The sequence below is a fragment of the Lagopus muta genome, chromosome 6 (assembly GCF_023343835.1).
Source record: "Lagopus muta isolate bLagMut1 chromosome 6, bLagMut1 primary, whole genome shotgun sequence".
NCBI lineage: Eukaryota > Metazoa > Chordata > Aves > Galliformes > Phasianidae > Lagopus > Lagopus muta.
The window spans coordinates 28,139,405-28,157,584 of NC_064438.1; the positions used below are offsets into that span (position 1 = coordinate 28,139,405).

The window sequence follows — 18,180 nt, forward strand, 5'->3', positions numbered from 1 at the left end:
CTGGGACTTGGAGTCGGACGTCGGCGGTTGCGCAGCATCCGTTGGGGGCGCGCGGCGTTGCTGGTCTCTCGTAGGAACGAGGCAGCCATTGCCGCCGCGGCCGGGAAGAGCGCTCTCTCTCCTCACGGCCCGCAGGACTCAGCGCCCGGCGACGGTGAGCGGCGCCGCTCCCGCCCAGCGGAGGGAGGCGCGGGGCGGAGGGCCGGGCGGAGGGTTGCGAGCGGGCTCCTCGAGGCCGGGCCGCGCCGTGCGGCCTCCGCGGGGCGGGGATGGGCCCGGCCTTTCTCGCGGCGCCGCCGGCCGCGGGGGGGGAGGGGAGCGGAGCCGCCGGGGGAGGCCTCCGCGGGGAGCGGGCGCTCGGGGAGCGGAGGCGCGGCGCCGGCGGGCCGCGAGACCCCCGCGGCGCGTTCCTGCGGCTGGGCGGGGTGGGGCGGGACGGCCGATCGCGGTCGGCCGAGGGGAGCGCGGAGCCGGCGGCGGGGCGACGGGCCGGGCGGCGCCGCTGGGCGGGAGGGAAGGCCCAGTGGCCACGGGGCGCGCCGCGGTCCCGGGCTCTTTGCGCGGCACGCGGCCCGTTGGGATGCGGCCCGGCGCGGGCCCGGCCTCCCCGGGTACTTTTCCACTGGTGCGTGCCATCGCGGGAGCCGTCATCGGTGAGCGGCCGCGGCGCGTCGTGCCGGGAACGACGTGTGAGGCGCTGCGACGCGCGGGTGTCCGTGCCGGTGTCGGCCGCCACGATCCCCCGTGTTGACGGACCTGCCAAGCGCTGCCTGCGGGACTGTGTTAGGCGGCCAGCCCCATCCGTCCGTCCTCTGAGTCTCATCTCGTCCGCCCGTTGTGTTCTAGAGCTGAAGAAGCGAGCGGTAGTCACGCGGTCGTTTTAATCGGGCACGTCCCCGTTGTTCCTCAAACGAGTGCCTTGCCACGATGCCGGTTCTTGCCGTGCTTTCGGGCGGACGGTTGCAGTTATGTAAGTGTGGCCTTCCCCTGCTTGACCCTGCGTGGAGGGCTGCAGCAGGGGCCGAACTGACCCCACCTCAGCTGCTGTGAGCCCGAGGGGGACTCCAAAGGGCGGGTGGCCACGGCAGGGGACCGGTGTGCTTGTGGCGTGAAGAGCAGTCGTCACGGGCCGTGCATCCCTGACACTTCAGACTGATCCGGATAGGTGCAGTCAGCCATGCCTTACCCCCAGCAGAAGGCCAGTGCCCTCCTCGCAGGCAGTTCTCCAATGGCACAGTAAGACAAGTGAATAAGCTCTTCATCAGTAGAAGCCTAATGGGCGTTAGTGCAGAATGTGAACCACGCTAACCTCAAATGCTGCAACCAATGTCCTTACGTTGCTGACCTGGTGTGTTGGCAGGGTGTTCCATCTGCTCTACAGCCCGGTGTTAAGATACAAGCTGTATTTCTTTTCCCTGGGGCTTATGTTCTTTGTGTTTTGTATGACGGCAAACTCACTGAGTGAGCCAGATAATTAAAATTTTCTAGTCACAAGAAATGAAAAAATTTGAAATCACATGAACTTCACATTTGTTCATGTGCTTCCTAGTTAATTTTTAACTATTTGGATCAGCAAACCAATATTACAACAAGAAGGATGCATGCTGTCATATCTGGGGTCCTGAACTGAAGCTGCCTTTGCACTGAAAAGATGATACAGTTAAGGCAAACGATGTGGCTTCCACAAGAGGTCTCAAAAAATCCATCTTGGATCAGCAGATAGTTTTCAAAATCTGAATATGCAGAATAGCCTTTCTTTTTGTCATTGTTGAAATCTTGTCACAACTGAGAGCTTCTTCATAGCTTGAGAGACTGTTGAAAACAGAATTGTATGATTGGTGCAAATTGAGATAATTTTATCACTGCTGTTTATCTTTTGAACACAAATATAACTTTAATTGCAGTAGTATTTCAGTGAAAGCAAGAGCTTGGCATTCTTTTATGTTTCTATCCCAATTATTAGCTCTTAAATTTTTTGTATTTAACCACTGTTAGCCTTGTAAATTCATCTTAGAGTTTACGGAAATGGGTTTGTTTGTTTGTCTTTATGGTCTGCTGGAAAAGCCTCTCTAGTCTAGCAGCTAGTGAAACCATTAATTCAGTTACCAGAGGACTTTAAGTTATGTGACTGAAGAGAACAAAGCTGGGAGTTCTGTACAGGTTCTGCTGAAAGTCAGCAAGACAGGAATTTGTCACATTTCTGGCTGTAGAGGAGAGTCAGGTTTTTAACACAGATACTTTGAGGATGATACAATCAAATGCCATTTAACCAGGCTTTCTGAGGTGTAAACGTGATCTTAATCACTCGAAGTTTGTTAGTCTGACTAGCACTGACATTTTTTTTTGTAGCATCACACTTAAGATGAGTGGCTGCCGTGTCTTCGTTGGGCACTTAAGCTCACGTGCTCGGGAGCGGGATGTGGAGAAGTTCTTCAAAGGCTATGGACGCATACGAGAAATCCATCTAAAGAATGGATTTGGATTTGTGGTAAGTAATACCTTACTTTCTCTTGCTTGGAGGCACTAACATTGCTAGGCTGGAGTCAAGGAAGAGCAAATACTTCACATTGCTTTTCAGGTGATGTGATTAATTTTCTCTCCTTCTGTTACTTTTTTCCTTATTTTCTTCCAGGTTTTGCTCAAAGTCTTGGAAGTGTTCTAGCTGCATTAAATGCATTATGAATCAGAATGCATTCTTCTGTGGGATTTAGATTTTATCCCTTACTTATGAAGACAGTATATATAGTCTGTTATGGCATCGTAAAGCTCAACAAAGTCTTGACCTGGAGAAGTCTTTATGACTTCACTTCTATTTCCGTTTCACTTCTGGCTTCTTTGGTCATATCTAAGTAATGACCTGACACAGAAGCAAGGTAGTTAGCTAAGACTACGAGTGTGTAATAGTTGCTTGCTGAACTTAAGCAGCACAGTTTTAACTGTCACTCAGCTAAAGGTAGGTGTATTCACCATTGGTGTATGTCCGTAAAGCGTATGTGTCTCTCAGACTACTAAATGAAACACACAGTTTACTGGATCTTACTTTCCCACCTCTGGGTACCTAAAACTATTGTCTGAATCTTTGCAAGCTGGCTGTGGATCAGCCTGGTTCTTATATTCTGAGAATGAGCCTTTCTCTGGTGCTGTATTCCAGCTGGGAAGGTTTATGCCGCCCTCATACAGTGACATACGTGCTCTCATGCCATTCATTCTGCCAAGATCATTCCCTAGTATGAAGCTATGGGAAAAGAAAAAGAAACAGTCTTTGTCTACTTACGCTTCGAATAATATTGCCTCTTAACTCCTACACATACCAGTTCCTGAGTGCACCACATTATGAGGTATTTCTTTTTGCTTACTGGCAGTCAACGACTTTCCTCTTGGTATCTGGCAGTAGATGGCTGCTCTAAGAGTTGAGTGTGAGGGGTATTTTTCAGCGTGTCCTTTCCATGTGCCACTGTTTCTCTGTCGCCTTTTGCTGGGTATCTCTTCTCTTTTTTGGGGGGGTAGGGCTGTTGGCTTATTCAGGGAAGAAGTCTGTTCAACTGCTGTACATGAGTCAGCCAACCTTCTTTCCTTTCTTCTCTGGATCCCCAGTAGTGGCATTTTCTTTTCAGAACTCAGTGATAAGATTGAATAATTGTGCCATAACTCTCAGAAATATTAATTCTTCTGATGAGGAGGAACATTTTTTTTCTTGCAACTGAAAGAAACTTTACTCAGTGTAGCTTGTGCTCTTTGCCTTTTGTCCTGTGCACCCATGTGACTGTTTAGGTATTGAAAGACTCCGACTAGATCCCTTTTGACCTTTCTCTTCACCGGGCTGAATGCACACGACTCCCTGAACCTTTCTTCCTTCATAAAATCACCAGCTTTGGTGGCCCTCTGCTAGTCCTGCTCCAATTTTTCAAAGTATTTCTTGAACTGGAAAGAGCAAAACTGGACACAGCATTCAGGTGTGGCCAAATAAGTGCCAAGTAGGGCAGAAAAACACATTTCTTGATCTGCTAGTGCAGCCCAGGACATGATTTGTTTTCCTTGCTGTGAGGCCATACTGCTGACTCACACTTAGCTTACGCTCTGTGAGGATTCCCATGTCCTTTGCAGCAGAGCTATAACCAAGCTGCTCAGATCCCTGCCTGTATTGTGTCTTGGAATGAATCTGTTCCAGGTGCATTACTTTATATTTTACCTTTTTTAAAGCTTCCAATTCTTGTTGGCACAATCTTTCAGGTTATGAAAATCTCTGTGTGTGGTGGTTTTTCATTCGTTCTCTTCATCCGGATCATTGATAAAAACACTGAGTAGTATTTTAACCCTTGAGATACTCCAGCTGTGGCTGTTCAACTTTTGTTTTGGTTATTTAAAAATCTGCATTTATAAAACCTTTTATATATTAAAAGCAATTCTTATTCAACATTGCTGAGTGTTAAAATATAAAACATATTTTAACCTGAATCATTTCTTGATCTTTGGAACAAATTATATTTGCTTTTTCTGTAGATTTCAATACAGAATGTTTTCAAATCTCAGGCCATGAAGCTAGTATTTAAAGCTAGATAGACTTGCAGGCATTCAGTGTTTTAGAAACTAGCTGAAATCAGTGAGAGATGTAGATGCTAACTACTGATGTTCTTAAATGGTGGGCCTAAATGATTTCTCCCAAGATAATGTCTTCATCATTTTACAGGATTGTGCCATGAAGGAGATTTCAGTGCAAAACGAAGAAGAAAGCTGAAGCCAGTATTGCTTCTGGAAAAGCTGTTTGTAGTTAGCAGATGCTTTCTTTGACTTGAGAAGCTCTTTCGCTGCTATTCAGTGCTCTTGAGTTGCAGTCCTGTGATTTTATTTTATTTTTTTTCCATCTGTGATGTTCTGTTGATTTAAGCAATCCATGTCCAACTTTGTTCTTACTGCTTTCTTTCTTCCCTTTCTTCTCTTGTCCTCATACGGCATTACCACAGTTGCTCAGCCACGTGATAAACCTACCTGAGAAGTTGATATATTTGAAAACATAGCAATCTTTTCGCCCCCCTCCCTGCAGCAAGTGTGCAGTTTTTCATCTGGATAGGTTTCTTGACCTAGTTTCCTGCAGAGCAGTATAAACAACCTTGCCAAGAAGCAGCGGGCTGGATAGTGGGCAGGGTCTACTCAAGCTGACTAAAGCAGCGTTGCTGCCAAAAGTGAAGCAGCAAATTCCGTTGCAGCAGTCTAGGGAATTGCACATCGCAGCTGATCCACACCACTGATTGCCAGTATTGAAGAGGGATTTATCTTTCTTACTCTTCTTACACAAGAACCATTTTTCCAGATCAGTGAGCTGAATTAGAAAAAAATCAGAAGGGCTTTTTCTTTATTTCTGGCTTACTGTTTCTTTGCCAATTCAGTAAGGATTGTTAAGAAGGTTTTGGAAGTGTGCATTTCTTCTGCTTTTGGTTGCAATTGGATCAGCTCGAGCTGTTATTTTTGTATAGTGCTTCCCTGCATGTAGGGCTGTGATTTAAAACTATATCGCTTAAAATCCCCTTGCTCCTGCCCAAAAATGTATTTCTGTATAAAAATATATTTCTGTATTAAACCAAATGTTTTAATTTATTTTACATAGATCCCACAAATAGCTGTACTTCAATAGCTTAGGGAGGCAAAAGAAGTGTGCAGGGTAGAGGCAGAAGAAATGCTTGTGGATGGGAACATGTTGGGCTTTCAGCTGTAAATGTACTAGGAGTCCACTTCCTTGTTCAAAGTTTTTGCAGCAGAAGTTGCACATTTATAAAGAAAGCGTGTTTTCTAGTACACTGAGTGGAAAAAGTTGTTTATTTCCATGTCTTTTGTAGGAATTTGAAGACCACAGAGATGCTGATGATGCAATTTATGAACTGAATGGAAAAGAGTTGTGTGATGAAAGGTAAGCTTGACTATTTGCCTGTGAGTATTTAGCATCTAGATATGGCACGTTAGCTCCTGCTCACACCTGTTTGTTGTGGCTCTGAGATGGGATACACCTTCCATGACTGTAGCTGAAGAGATTCGTTTGAATCTGTTGGCTTCAGAAAAGAAGTTGATGGTAATCCTCATATCATTTGGAGTGTTGCCCTTTGGCAGCTGGGCAGACAAGAGTAATTATATGTAGGTCGCTCCAAAAATAGTGCCTGCTATTTGTTTCCATGGAAACTACAGCAGATGCAAAGAGCACGATAATAGTATTTAATAGAACAAATTCTCAGCTCACTGTTTTTTGGCATAATTGCTACCACTAGCTGTGTATTTTTGCCAGTGTTTAAGGAGGAACTGTGTGTCATGCTTGCAAAAATCTGCATCAGCAGAGATGACCCACTGTCACTACTGCTAAAACTGTGCTCACACCCACTGTCTGGTCTCCATAAATGTTCAGCAAGCGTTGATGAGTTTCAGTGGATGCAATTTTTTCTGCATGGAGGAATTCATGCAGACACACCTTTGCTTCATCCGCACTTCCACATCAGACACCATTCTGTCAGACTGCTCCTCTGCTGCCATCTGTCACACAGCAGCAACGTGTCATGGAATATTGGTGGGAAGGTTTAGCCTCTGCTGCTATACCACCAGCATCTGCCTCTCATGTCATGAGCTGACATCATAAAACAGGAGGCATAACTTTCAGAGCAGCCCTTGATGTTACATAACTTTTGTTTTGATTGTGGAAACTGTTTTTAAGTAATCAGGTCACGGTAGCTCTTTTTTGCTATCTTTTTCATTCTGTGATTAATTTTGGGCTCTGTTTCAATTAAATTTGGTAAATCAACCCAAATTACAGACCCAGGACCATTTTCATGAAAGTCTGAGGGGGAGGAATGGAGCAGGAGAACACTATTGTTCTGCCTCTTTAAGGAAGGCTGATGACTGTATTATTAAGTATTGCTCGTCAGGGCAAGACACTTCTTGTTTGTTCACACGTGCTTCCAGTTAGGAAATGTTTCAGTCAGTGTCAAATACTTAAAAGTATGCATTTTGTTTTGTCTGTTTGTTTGTTCTGTTGCTATTGTAAGGGTCACGATTGAGCATGCTCGAGCCAGAAGAGGAAGGGGCAGATTCGCACAGCGGTTCAGTTATTACTCGCAGAGTGGATCTAGGTAGGTGGTCTGTTTCCTCAAGCAGAAGAAGTGTGCTGCAGTGCTATTTTGTAGTGATAGCTGGAGCTGGGGATCCAGCACTGTTTTCTTTGTGTTGCTTCACGAATGAGATTTTACGTTCGCTAACACTGGAGATCCATTACTTCCTCCGGCTGAGGAGAATGCGGTCTTTAAAGCGGTTTAACTGCTCAATGGAGATTCACACACATCTTTGGAAAAGCTCCCTCTCCACATTGTGAGCACTGTGTTGGTCTCGTTTCCTACCACTGCGAAAATGATGTGAAGGAATAATGCAGTGGAGTTGCCTGACTTAAAACTAAATTGAGAAAAATGCCAGAGCTGCTCTATCGAGGCTTCTGTCATTAAAATGAGCTTACAGGCAAGTAGAGTGATTGTAAACCAGTAGTTCTCCAAGGTATTTGCTGTCTAACCAAGCCGTCACATTTCCAGTTGTATGGTTATCAAAATGCTTACTTTGGTACAACATACAAAGGGAACGGCATTTCAGAAGCACGACCAGGTTTCAAGGTAATCAGCACATGCAGAAGCATTTAAATACTGTTTGGTGGCTGGACAGATTCCCTGCTGAAGGAGAACCTCTGGTCAACAGGGGAATCTGAGAAATGGGTATAGCTCATATCTGGAATACCTGTAGTAGACATGGAGTATTCATGGAAGTGTTTACTTTCAGTGAATTGAGCCAGTGGTGAATCTTGTGCCATGTTGCAATGGATTTTGTGACGTTCATCACATCCACGTAGATTTCACAGAACTGCACTGCACATGTCTGTGCTTTATGTCTGCCCATCCAAAGTAAATATGCATGAAGCAATTTACTCTTTATAAACACGACCGTGGCCTACACAGAGTAGCATATGAAAGATGTAAGTGACAAAAACCTCTGCGTTTCTTTCAAAGGCAGCCAGATACAAACCAGTGTTGGGAACATCTAATTTGCATATGCAAGTATGCTAATTAGATTGTGTTTTCTTCAGCAGCAGTAGCCTTGATGAGTTATAATTGATCTGAGGTCCAGGCTAAACGTGGACTTTTAAAGTAGGAAGTGTGATTGAAGGTCGTGGGCATCTGACACTGTAGTCATGTTCATGGTGTCAGACTGCCAGTGCCAGACAGGAAGAGGTTTGCAGTAATGGAAAGATGAAACTCAGCCTGCCAGTTTTGGGACTCTGGGACCTGTGTTTAAATGCCCTGAAGATCTGGATGTTCTGAAAAAAATTGGCACACTTTGAGGTATGCACTGAAATGAAATTGCCTGTGCTTCAATGTACGAATCCATACACACGATTTAGGATTGTGGTTTTTGGGAGGAGAAGATAAGAACAATTTGCTCTAAGGTTGGCATTGTTAGTTCTTAAATCTTTGTAGCAATATGAAGTACTGTCATTGTCAGAAGTCCTGGATTACTTATCAAAAGGCTGATGTATGTTTGCCATAGCTCCCAGATCCCTTTGGATTGAGAATGACTAGGATTATGGTCAACAGTGACCTGTGAGGGCAGTGTATTTCCAGATGTCTTGCTGTTCTTTTCTGTTTGAATGCTTTTAAGCCACGTTCTTGTTTTTGAGAGGGTCCTTGGAAGTATTTCTACCCACAAGAACACTGAATATAGATCGTGGTGGCATAAATAACTGTTCACAAGTGACTTGGCATTTAGAAGCACAAATTAAGATCCCTACCCAAATTAAACTAATTCTCTTTAAAGTACTTTCATTTTATTATGCACATATTTCAGTATATCTAGAAAAATGACAGCTATATTGACTGCATTTGCATAAAACTCATCATCAAAATCCTTTTTATTCCCCTAGTTGCACTTCTGTTCTTGTAGTGGACCCTTAGTTATGTTGCTGACTAGAGAGAATCAAGTCTGCAGTCCCTCTACAAGGGAAATGCTTGACTCAAATCTTGCAGGAAAGTAAAGAAAACATTTAATGTCTGAAGTTCTAAATTCCTTACACTGAAACTTTGATGTTTGTTTTCTCTCTGAACTCTTGCAGCCGCTATGGGCCGCCTGTTCGTACTGAACACAGGATCATAGTGGAAAACCTTTCGTCCCGTATCAGCTGGCAGGTGAGTTATCATCTTTATTTTCTTCATTTTCCTACCCTGAAAGTTTCTGCTCTCAGCTGAAATTTTTATTAAAGCCATCATAAATATTTATTATAATTATAAAAGTAGGCAAAAAAATCAGTGATAAAGTCAGTATTCAAATTAAGACTTGAGTTTCAAAGCTGTGTAAATAGTTCAGTAAATAGATTTTATAGTTGAGGATCTATTTGTGCTTACTTGTATTTGCCAACTGATAGAACTTTGAAAGACTTTAGAATTTTCCTAAATTACTTAAGAATGGCATCTATTTAAACCGTGTCATCCTTTTGTATTATTCTACCTGGAAGTGCATGCCTTTGTTCTGATTGAAATTTATGGTCCTGTTTTACAAAATATCTTTGTGGTGTGATGCATGATTGAGAAGTCATAATGCATCATTAATAAAAAAGTCTTAAGAAAGCTACTGTGTAAAGTGTGCTTACTGTAGATACTAAAAATAATCCCTTTCAGTCATCATCTTTTGCAGCTTTCTTACCACTTTTCTATTGTTTTCCCTTTTGCTATGTTCTTTTTCTAGCTGGCTTTAAGACAGAATAACTGCATGTTCAATTTCTTCACTTGTTCTCCATAGCATGCAGTCTATATAGGAAGTGTAAAGCAGATGCTTTTTACATACGGTGGATGACAAGTGCATTTCAGTCTTGTTCATTAACCTTTATATTCTGAGTAAACAGACCTAAGTAGGGCACTGACAAACGTGGTAGAAAGTGTTGAATGCTCCAAGACTTGGTCTTGCAGGAGGTCCACACGAGGAGGCCGTCTTGTTGCCTGGAGCTCAGCTGATGTGTGCCATAAGAACTTGGGTACAGATAAATGGCAAAACTAGGTTTGTTCTTCTGCATGATAGGTTTGAAAAGCTTGTAACTGTACAGTTGTGGTATGTACCAAATAACTGAAAAGACAGCTACTGAGTCGATGTAATGAGTAAGTGAATCCAATCTGAATTACTTCTGGGTATTCTATTATTCACGTGCAATTATGCATGTGAGTTTCTATTAAGCAAACAAAACAATATTTGAAAATGATAGTAGGGACTGGAGAACTAAGCTAGAATAGTGTTAGAGAGTAAATCCTACAATGCTGTGAAGTTTATAACTTGGAAAAAAATGCACTCTTTTGTAACTTTCTTTTACTTGTAAATATTTATAATGGCTTTATGTATACTTACTGTTTTAGACTGGAGCTCACCCAATGCAGATTTCATAGTAATGATTCTGTAGGATTCAATTAAATGTTTGAATGACTGTTTTATATACACGTATGTCACCGTAAGAGACTTTACTTCTTGATTCCTGCCTAGAGGTCGTTTGAACCTAAAGTGCATGTGCCTTGTTCTGCTTTGAAGCTGTACTGTTTTCCTACTGACTGTAGCCCTTTCACTTCTTTTAGCTCTGCTACTTACACAGCAGATTCAAGTATGTAATGCATTAACAGTAGGAGCATTCTTACTCCTTTCTAATCCCTTCTAGCAGCCACAATCGATATGGAACCAGGCTTTAAAACTTACGTGCATGGTTTCATCTTTGGTGTGTGCAGATCCCTGTGCTTTGAGAACTTCTGCCTCCTTTGAAAACGACTGTATTGAGATATTGAAAAACAAAATGGCAAAATACCACCACAAAAAAAACAGCTTCAGATCAGCTTTTCTAAACTGCTGAGTGTCTTGTCAGTAGGTGATTTCGTACGTAGTAGGTTGTTCTGTCAGAATCCTCCTTATTTTAGTAAATGCATTTCTGCATGTTCAGAGCTTTCCGGTGGCTCTCATTAGTTTTTTTTGCATCTGTCTATTTTCAAGCAGTTGGGAAAATTAGATCTATGTAATGTAAGAATGTAATTTTAATATGTGCACTTCCTATTTATGGTTGTCCTACATTTATTTTCTTCTGATGCTGAGGACAACAGGGTGTTCTGGTGCTGTTTGAGGTGAACCAGAACAACAGACTTAGGATAAAATTTGGCCATTCCATTACTACTTTTTGTTGTTGCTAAATAAAACTAGATAACTTTAAAATATTCCCCTCATACTACCTGATATTCTATGGATCTTGCACACTGGTCTCTTCTGAGTAACAATTTTGGCATCTTAATCACATTGATGTTGCTATCACAAATGACAGTTCATGATGATGCTCTTTAGGATTCCACATATTGTGTCAACTCTGGCAAGGGTGCCCCCCTTTTTAAAAACTTACATTTTTAAATCAGAAAGTGATGCTGTAGTTTAACATTTTTAAACTTTCTCTTGATTGACTGATGTTGGTCTGGTTAAACCTTTGTTGACTTCAGCAGAGCCCAAATGTTGCTCTTACCTCTAAATTGGGCTAAAGATGCTGAGGTTGGAGTATTACTTTGGGTCCACTTTTCATTTGCTATTAAAATAAAGTTTCTTTGTTAGAAGCACACGTGAAACAAGGGAAATATCTGCTAGTTTGCTTGTGCCAGTTTTTAAAATTAAACTATTGGATTCTAATTTAAAAAATGAGTTAAAACTGAGCCTTCCTATATCCTGTGGGAAATATTCTAAAGTTTTTCTTGGCTTTTTGTTTTCTAGTCTTTTCTTCTTCAAGCATATTTCTAACCAAGTGTGTTCTGAACCTCTTCTAACAACCTTGATTTGGTTAACCCTCATTTTTCTTGTGTGGAGGAGAAAGAAGCAAAGATTTGGGGGTTTTCAGTGACTGAAATTAGGGTTTGGCCTGTTCTGAATTTTCCTTTTGGTTCCTGTGACACTCCTGTTTTTTGGCGATCTAGATCTTGGTTTGCCTGGGTTTGATCTCGATTGGCTAGCACAGATCATCCTCGGGTTCTTTAGCCACTTCTGGAGACTATGTCCAGTGCTTTCAGGGCCTCTGGTACCTCCGTGAAGCATATTGCTATGAGCCATCAGTCTGCCTTTCTCATGTAAGAGAGTTCCTCTTGGCCAGCTAGGTAATGGACAGACAACTCTTTGCTTAAGGTACCTTATATCATCTGCCACTTGTGGCGAGCTGCGGTAAGTAGTCCGGGGCTGTCAAATACCAGATACAGTTTGGCAACGGTGCTGTTTTGAGTTACACCAATGTTTAGATTTGTAGTGACCTTTTATTTTTGTGCTTTATGCTGCTCTGGAGCAAGCAATGTTGTGGTGCCTGCAAGTTCAGCCTCTGTTAAGTGCAAGGGTGTCCTTGACATGGCACTGTAGCGTGATGGAATATTCTAGTGATATCTAAGGAAAGAAATCCTCTTGTAAAGTTATTATTTGTAGACTAGTTAAACCTATTTGCATTTAATTTTATTGTGAAGTTGGGGGAGGAGAGCATATAGAATGAATTTGTCTAAGCATATTGAAATTCACTCAACTGGGCCATTTGTCCTCGGAGTGAAAACTTACATTTAATGCTGTGTTGCTTCCTGTCAGGTGTAGTTCTGATACAGTGTATACAGTGTTTCAAATATTGCACTATTCCCATAACAGCTCTTTCTGTGATGCAGGACTATTTTAAAAGCAATATTTCATTCTGTGTAGTTGTGAGTGAGAGATTCTTTCAATATATAGCTTCTGTTACCTAGACTGAGCTTCAGAAACTGATTTTGCTAGTATATGTAGAGAGAAAGTAAAGCATTATGCGGTTTTCAAGGAGAAAGTTCTAAGAGGATATTTATCTGTTGCTAGCTGACTTCTGTGTCCTGTTTAAGGCTGAAATGCTAACTTTTGCTGCAGGACTTGAAAGATGTCATGAGAAAAGCAGGGGAGGTCACCTATGTGGATGCACACAGAAACAATAGGAATGAAGGGTAAGTTCATGTTTGTCTATAAATGTATACAAAAGCAGAAGCTGTTGAAAGCAAGATCATTGTTCCTGTAATGCAAAAAGAAATGAAACCTAGCTACATAGTCTGGCTTAAACTGGCTGAAGTTTCTCCAATTAAAAATAATAAACCTGTCAGTAAATAGGAGGTCAGAAGTAGCATTGAACTCCATCTCTTGAGAGTGAAGCCAATGTCAGAACAGAAGGAGAAGGGAGAAACGTAACCATTGGGTTTTGTAGTCTTAGCTGCCTATGTGCAATCATTTATGAACTAATTCTGAGGCAAAAATATCAACCAGTATCTTGCAGCTGTTTCAGCAGGCAGAATTGTGAGAATGAACATAACCAAGGAAAAGAGGTGGGAAAAAGAGGGGACTCTGTTTATTCGCTGTTAAAAATCTAAACGGAGCGGCAGGCTTCACAAGTTTTTACTCCTTGGACAGCTTTAAAACGCAGTTTAGTGGAGAACTGAAGGTTTTTCCACAGTCGGTGCAGGTTTCATTAGCTGCTTGGATTTTTATCACATCACTGCAGATGAGAGTTACAGTAATGTATGAGAAGATGTAAAAGGTATGAATGTCAATAGGACTGTTAGGGTTGTATTTCCCTGTCATCAAGTTAAAAAGTAGCTTAGAGAAGATCAAACATGAAGCTGTGAATCAACAGATTTTAAAAAGCCTGAAGTTTTTCTCCTTGCTTTGTAACTTTGTAACTTTGTCTTTTTTACGGTACACAGGGTTGTGGAATTTGCATCTTACAGCGATATGAAGAGTGCACTGGAAAAATTGGATGGCACTGAGCTGAATGGACGCAGAATTAAACTGATTGAGGATCACAGGAGGCATAGGTATGTTGCCTGATGAGGTAAAATTCTGCTGAGGGCATGGATTCAGGTTATTTTCACACCAAAGTTTAGTTATCTAATTCTTTGGCCCCAAGCTAGATACCACAGCAGAGAGCCACTTTCTAGCATTGTAAATAGATTTACGTAAGAACTGACTTGCTGAAAATAGGCTATATAGAACACACAAGAATAAGATTTTAAAAAATAAAACATTTAAATAAAAACATCAGAAGCTATGAATTTTAGCATTAAAATCCTTTGAATTTATTAGAAAGCTGCTTCACAGGCCTGTGAAAATTGTTGTGAAAAGCACTCTTTTCATGAGCATATAAGAAAACGTTAGCTTCTATGGATTATTCCTAAAACAGTTCTGCCATTTAGTCTTAAAAAAACCCAAGCAGATTAGCTGTAGCTCTTTAATTAAGTCTCTTAAAAATAAAAGCTTTTGTATTTTTTCCCCATGAAAAAGAGGGATTGTGCTAAACTCCTGAGCCTTAAAGTGTGGTGGTGTTGGTGCTTTTGGAGACTTTTTTAGTATTGTGGAAAAACACTGAGTAGTTCACATAGATGTTTCTAGAAAGAACAAATATCACATATAGGAATTTTTGTTTCTTTACTTTTGTCGATAAACGGCTCAAACTTGTTTGTCTGCTCCGGGAGAACAGGAGGGAAGAGAGTGGGAGGGTAGGAAGGGAGGAAGGCAGGCACCTTTCATTAGGCAGTTCTGTTTTGTCAGGGTATCAGAGAATGTTACGACTAGCAGTTTCTGCTGTCCTTGGACTGAGAAGATACTGTTTTTCAGAACATAATAGAAACTTAGATGTTCTCTGAAGTAACTGAATGCAGTGCAAAGTGTTCAGATGTTCAGCTGGAAGTGCTGTGTGTACAAAGCAGCTGAGAACTGAAATGGCCGTTGAGTATTTTAAACTTAGTGGGAGATGAGGCTACAGCTTTTAATCGTGTTTCTCTAGGAGCAGATCTCGATCGAGGAGTTACTCAAGGTCTCGCAGCAAGTCCAAGTCTACAGGATCTTCGAGGTCATACAGCCGGTCCAGGTCCAGGTCCAGATCCAGGTCCAGATCCAGGTCCAGGTCGAGGTCTCGCTCTCGATCCCGGTCCCGCTCCCGCTCTCGTTCTCGCAGCCGTACGCCTAAGAAGAGCTACTCCCAGAAGAGTCACCGCTCCAGCTTGCCAGCTTCTTCCCCATCTCCCTCCTCTTCTAAAAGAAAATCTCGTTCTAGGTCGAGCTCTGCTCACAGCCGTAGTTAACCTGCTCTTAGAGGTGTATTAATACATTTAATTTGATTCAAGTTTCTTGAAGACTTGAGACAAATTACACATGAGAACTGGGAGGGGAAGAGTTAACGTGATGGAAAGGTAACCTCCTTTTACATTGCCAAAGTGCCTGTCATCAAATAGGCCGTCTCTGTGAGGAGGGGCTGTCAGCTTTCTCCTTTCAGTGAAGTCTGGAGTGGGAAGTCTTTTTTGTTGTTTATTTTTCCTGCTATTAGTAAACGTTTCTATTATAGATATATTACGTACACATAATGCTGAGGTAATGGGATGAGACAATACGCTGCTTTCGCCCTCTCCTGCCCCCAGATTCCCCTCCACCTTCAAGGCCTTTGACTTCCAAAATAGTATGTTATCTTTTGTCCTTGATACGGAGTCCAGGAACGGGAAGTATACATTTTATTCCTTAAAGTTCTGTGGCTACTTTTCTGTGCGAGTATGAATGGACCAGCTGAATTTAGTTTAGAGTTCACTTTTTTTCCCCCATTGCTTGGCTTAAGAGGCTGTTTAAGTTCCAGCTTTAATTGACCTTGGTAATATGCTTAGTTTGCAACAGACTTTCAGGAATACACCTTGGCCAGTTGAATATTGTACGTTTGGCTAGTGAATCAAGACAATGCTAACCAGTAATAAGAGCTGGATTTTCCTGTTAAATGAGTCATCCCATCCAGGTGTCGGGGTTATTGCGAATCCATTATACTAATTTTCCAGTAATTCACTAGTATGTGATATTGTATGTAGAGGCCTTATTTGACAGGTGACTCCATAAAACTGCACAGAAATGTCAGTATGCATGTCCATGTTTTTAATGTTTATAAAAGTGGCATAGTTTTCATACCAAGAAGTATGATACTGAGTATTGTGTGTATGACTAGCAATAGTCTCGATGGAACAGAAAGTTATTTTAGTAAAGAACAGCAGCAAAAAAGCCCAGGTAAAGCATAGTCAGCTGTGACAGCAAAAGTTAATCATGTTAAAGGGTAAGGAGGATAATTTCTTTAAATCTCCTGAATGCACAGTTGTTTTGATTAATAGAAATTTCCACTGCAGATACTGTTTGTTCTTATAATTTGGAATAAGATTTTTTTAACTTCTGGATTGTCAAAGAAGGGAAGCGTTTTTGGAAAAAATACGTGTAAATTAAACTCAAAAGTCTTACGTGTGTTGAAATGTACCAATCCTAGTAAAATAAAACCTTTTTCTGGCTTACATTACACTGTTGTGTAGCAATGTTACTTGGTAGCAGTCTTGGGGACCTGATCATAAGGAAACTTATTTGAGGGGGTATCCTTACAGAAACGAATGAAATGTAACCTAGAACCCAGTTACCACAAGTAACTGATCAGATCCTTCAACTGGGAAGGGCTCTTGTTGTGACCATCAGTGGCTCAGAAATGCGTTTGAATCAATGAAATAATAGTATCTCTGCTGTCCTTGTAGATATGTTTGTGTGGTTGATTTTGTCCACCCATTCAACCGAAGGACCAACAGCCAAACATGCAAAAGATGCTGGGATTTTCCTGTAAGTAAAACCATTTGGAATATTTGAAATACAGATCCAGGAATTCTTTTATTACATATGCTACATTTCTTTATCTAAGGCTTCCAGACAGATACTTTTACTGTAGCAAGCTATTGCTCATCATGTTTGCATGTTTGGCCTGCTGTTATCCGAATAAACTAACACTTCAGAAAACACAGAATGAACAAATAGGAATTACTTTGTGAAGGAATTTCATGTTGTGTCACTGTTGGGAAAGCTGGGATATGCTCCGTTGTCTTTAAGTGTCTGTGTTGCTTGCTTTGTTAAGTTTGTGACCTTACCAAAAACCTTCCAGAATGTCCACTGCCCAGCCTAGCACCTTTGAGATTGGCAAGCACAATACTGGAGATCTTGAGTGCTTGTGATTACCTTGCATGTAGTTTAAATAGAGCCTGTGAATGTTGCTATTCATTTTTTGTTCCTTGTTGTACATCATCAGTCCTGTTCCATAATGTTCTCTTGATTCTCAGCAGTGGCAATAATTAAGGTGAATGTAGACCAAATAATGCCCCTATCTCCTTCTAACCCCTCCCCCACCTCATATACTTTGAGGTTATACACAAGTTAATAATTTTTGTTGTGCTTGCAGCCAGAAATGCATCTTATTTCTGAACCTAAAGCCCAGTCTATCCATAGATTTGAATTGCTATATATACTAATAAAAGTCGTCTGCTTTTTAAACTTGTTTTAAGTTGTGTGGTTGAGGTGATAGCAGTTTGCAGGTTAGAAAAGCAAAGCAAATGGTGGTTATTGAGGATGTTGACCTGTAGTTGAAAAGCAAGATGGCAGGAGCAGGCTGGGAATGTGCCTGCAGCAAAGGCCGGAATTCCTCATTGAACTGGTTCATCTGACTTGTGCCATCTGGTGGCTGAACTTGCGACCACTGCTTGTGGAGTCATGGGATGGGCATGGAAGGGCTTTGGTTCCTCTCAGAAGAGAAAAAAAGTTCATATGAAAACTGATGTGAAATAGAAGTGTGGTTCAGAGTGAGGAGAAATGTACAAAATAGGTTACCAGACATCTTCATTAAGTATGCTTGCCATCCTTTCCTACCTCTTAAGGGTTATATAATGTGCGTTTCCCTAAATTCTCCAGCTCTTTTCAAGATGCTACTCTTCATTCTTACCCATGAGTTTCCTAGAAGCTGCTTGTAGCCCTGTACATCCAGCCAAAGCTGGGCGTAGTTGTAGGGCCAGCAGGGTGTTTGGGAGTAAGAAGTGGAGTAAGTAGCATAGTCCTAGGAAAAACTGCTAGTAGCTCTTGTGCTGGGAACAGATGCCACTGTAATTGCCAGCCTCAACTCTTCAGCTCTGAACATACTCTTGCAGAAGGACATTTGCCATTCATTTTATGAGCAAGAATGCACAGGGGCTTCAGGATTGCTTTTTAATATGTTCTTTTTTATTATTTTATTTTTAATAGTGTAGGTAGTGTCTATTTCTCTATGAATTCTACAGCACTTGGTGTATCTATGTT

General features: G+C 41.7%; 1 protein-coding gene across 3 annotated transcripts; it reads left to right on the top strand.

Moving 5' to 3' along the window:
- Position 1: 1 nt before the first annotated feature.
- Positions 2–16,375, top strand: LOC125694651 (serine/arginine-rich splicing factor 5-like). 3 transcript variants are annotated; one of them, XM_048948205.1, is made up of 9 exons: positions 2–154; positions 847–970; positions 2,350–2,488; positions 5,832–5,902; positions 7,023–7,106; positions 9,125–9,197; positions 12,937–13,010; positions 13,761–13,871; positions 14,840–16,375. In XM_048948205.1, exons 3-9 carry the CDS (start codon positions 2,363–2,365, stop codon positions 15,135–15,137), a joined length of 837 nt encoding a protein of 278 aa, XP_048804162.1. In that variant the 5' UTR covers positions 2–154; positions 847–970; positions 2,350–2,362; the 3' UTR covers positions 15,138–16,375. The 3 variants fall into 3 exon arrangements, with proteins under 3 accessions (XP_048804162.1, XP_048804161.1, XP_048804160.1); XM_048948204.1 differs by lacking the exon at positions 847–970 and having other exon boundaries at positions 3–154; XM_048948203.1 differs by lacking the exons at positions 2–154; positions 847–970 and adding an exon at positions 985–1,236.
- The last annotated feature ends 1,805 nt before the right edge of the window (positions 16,376–18,180 follow it).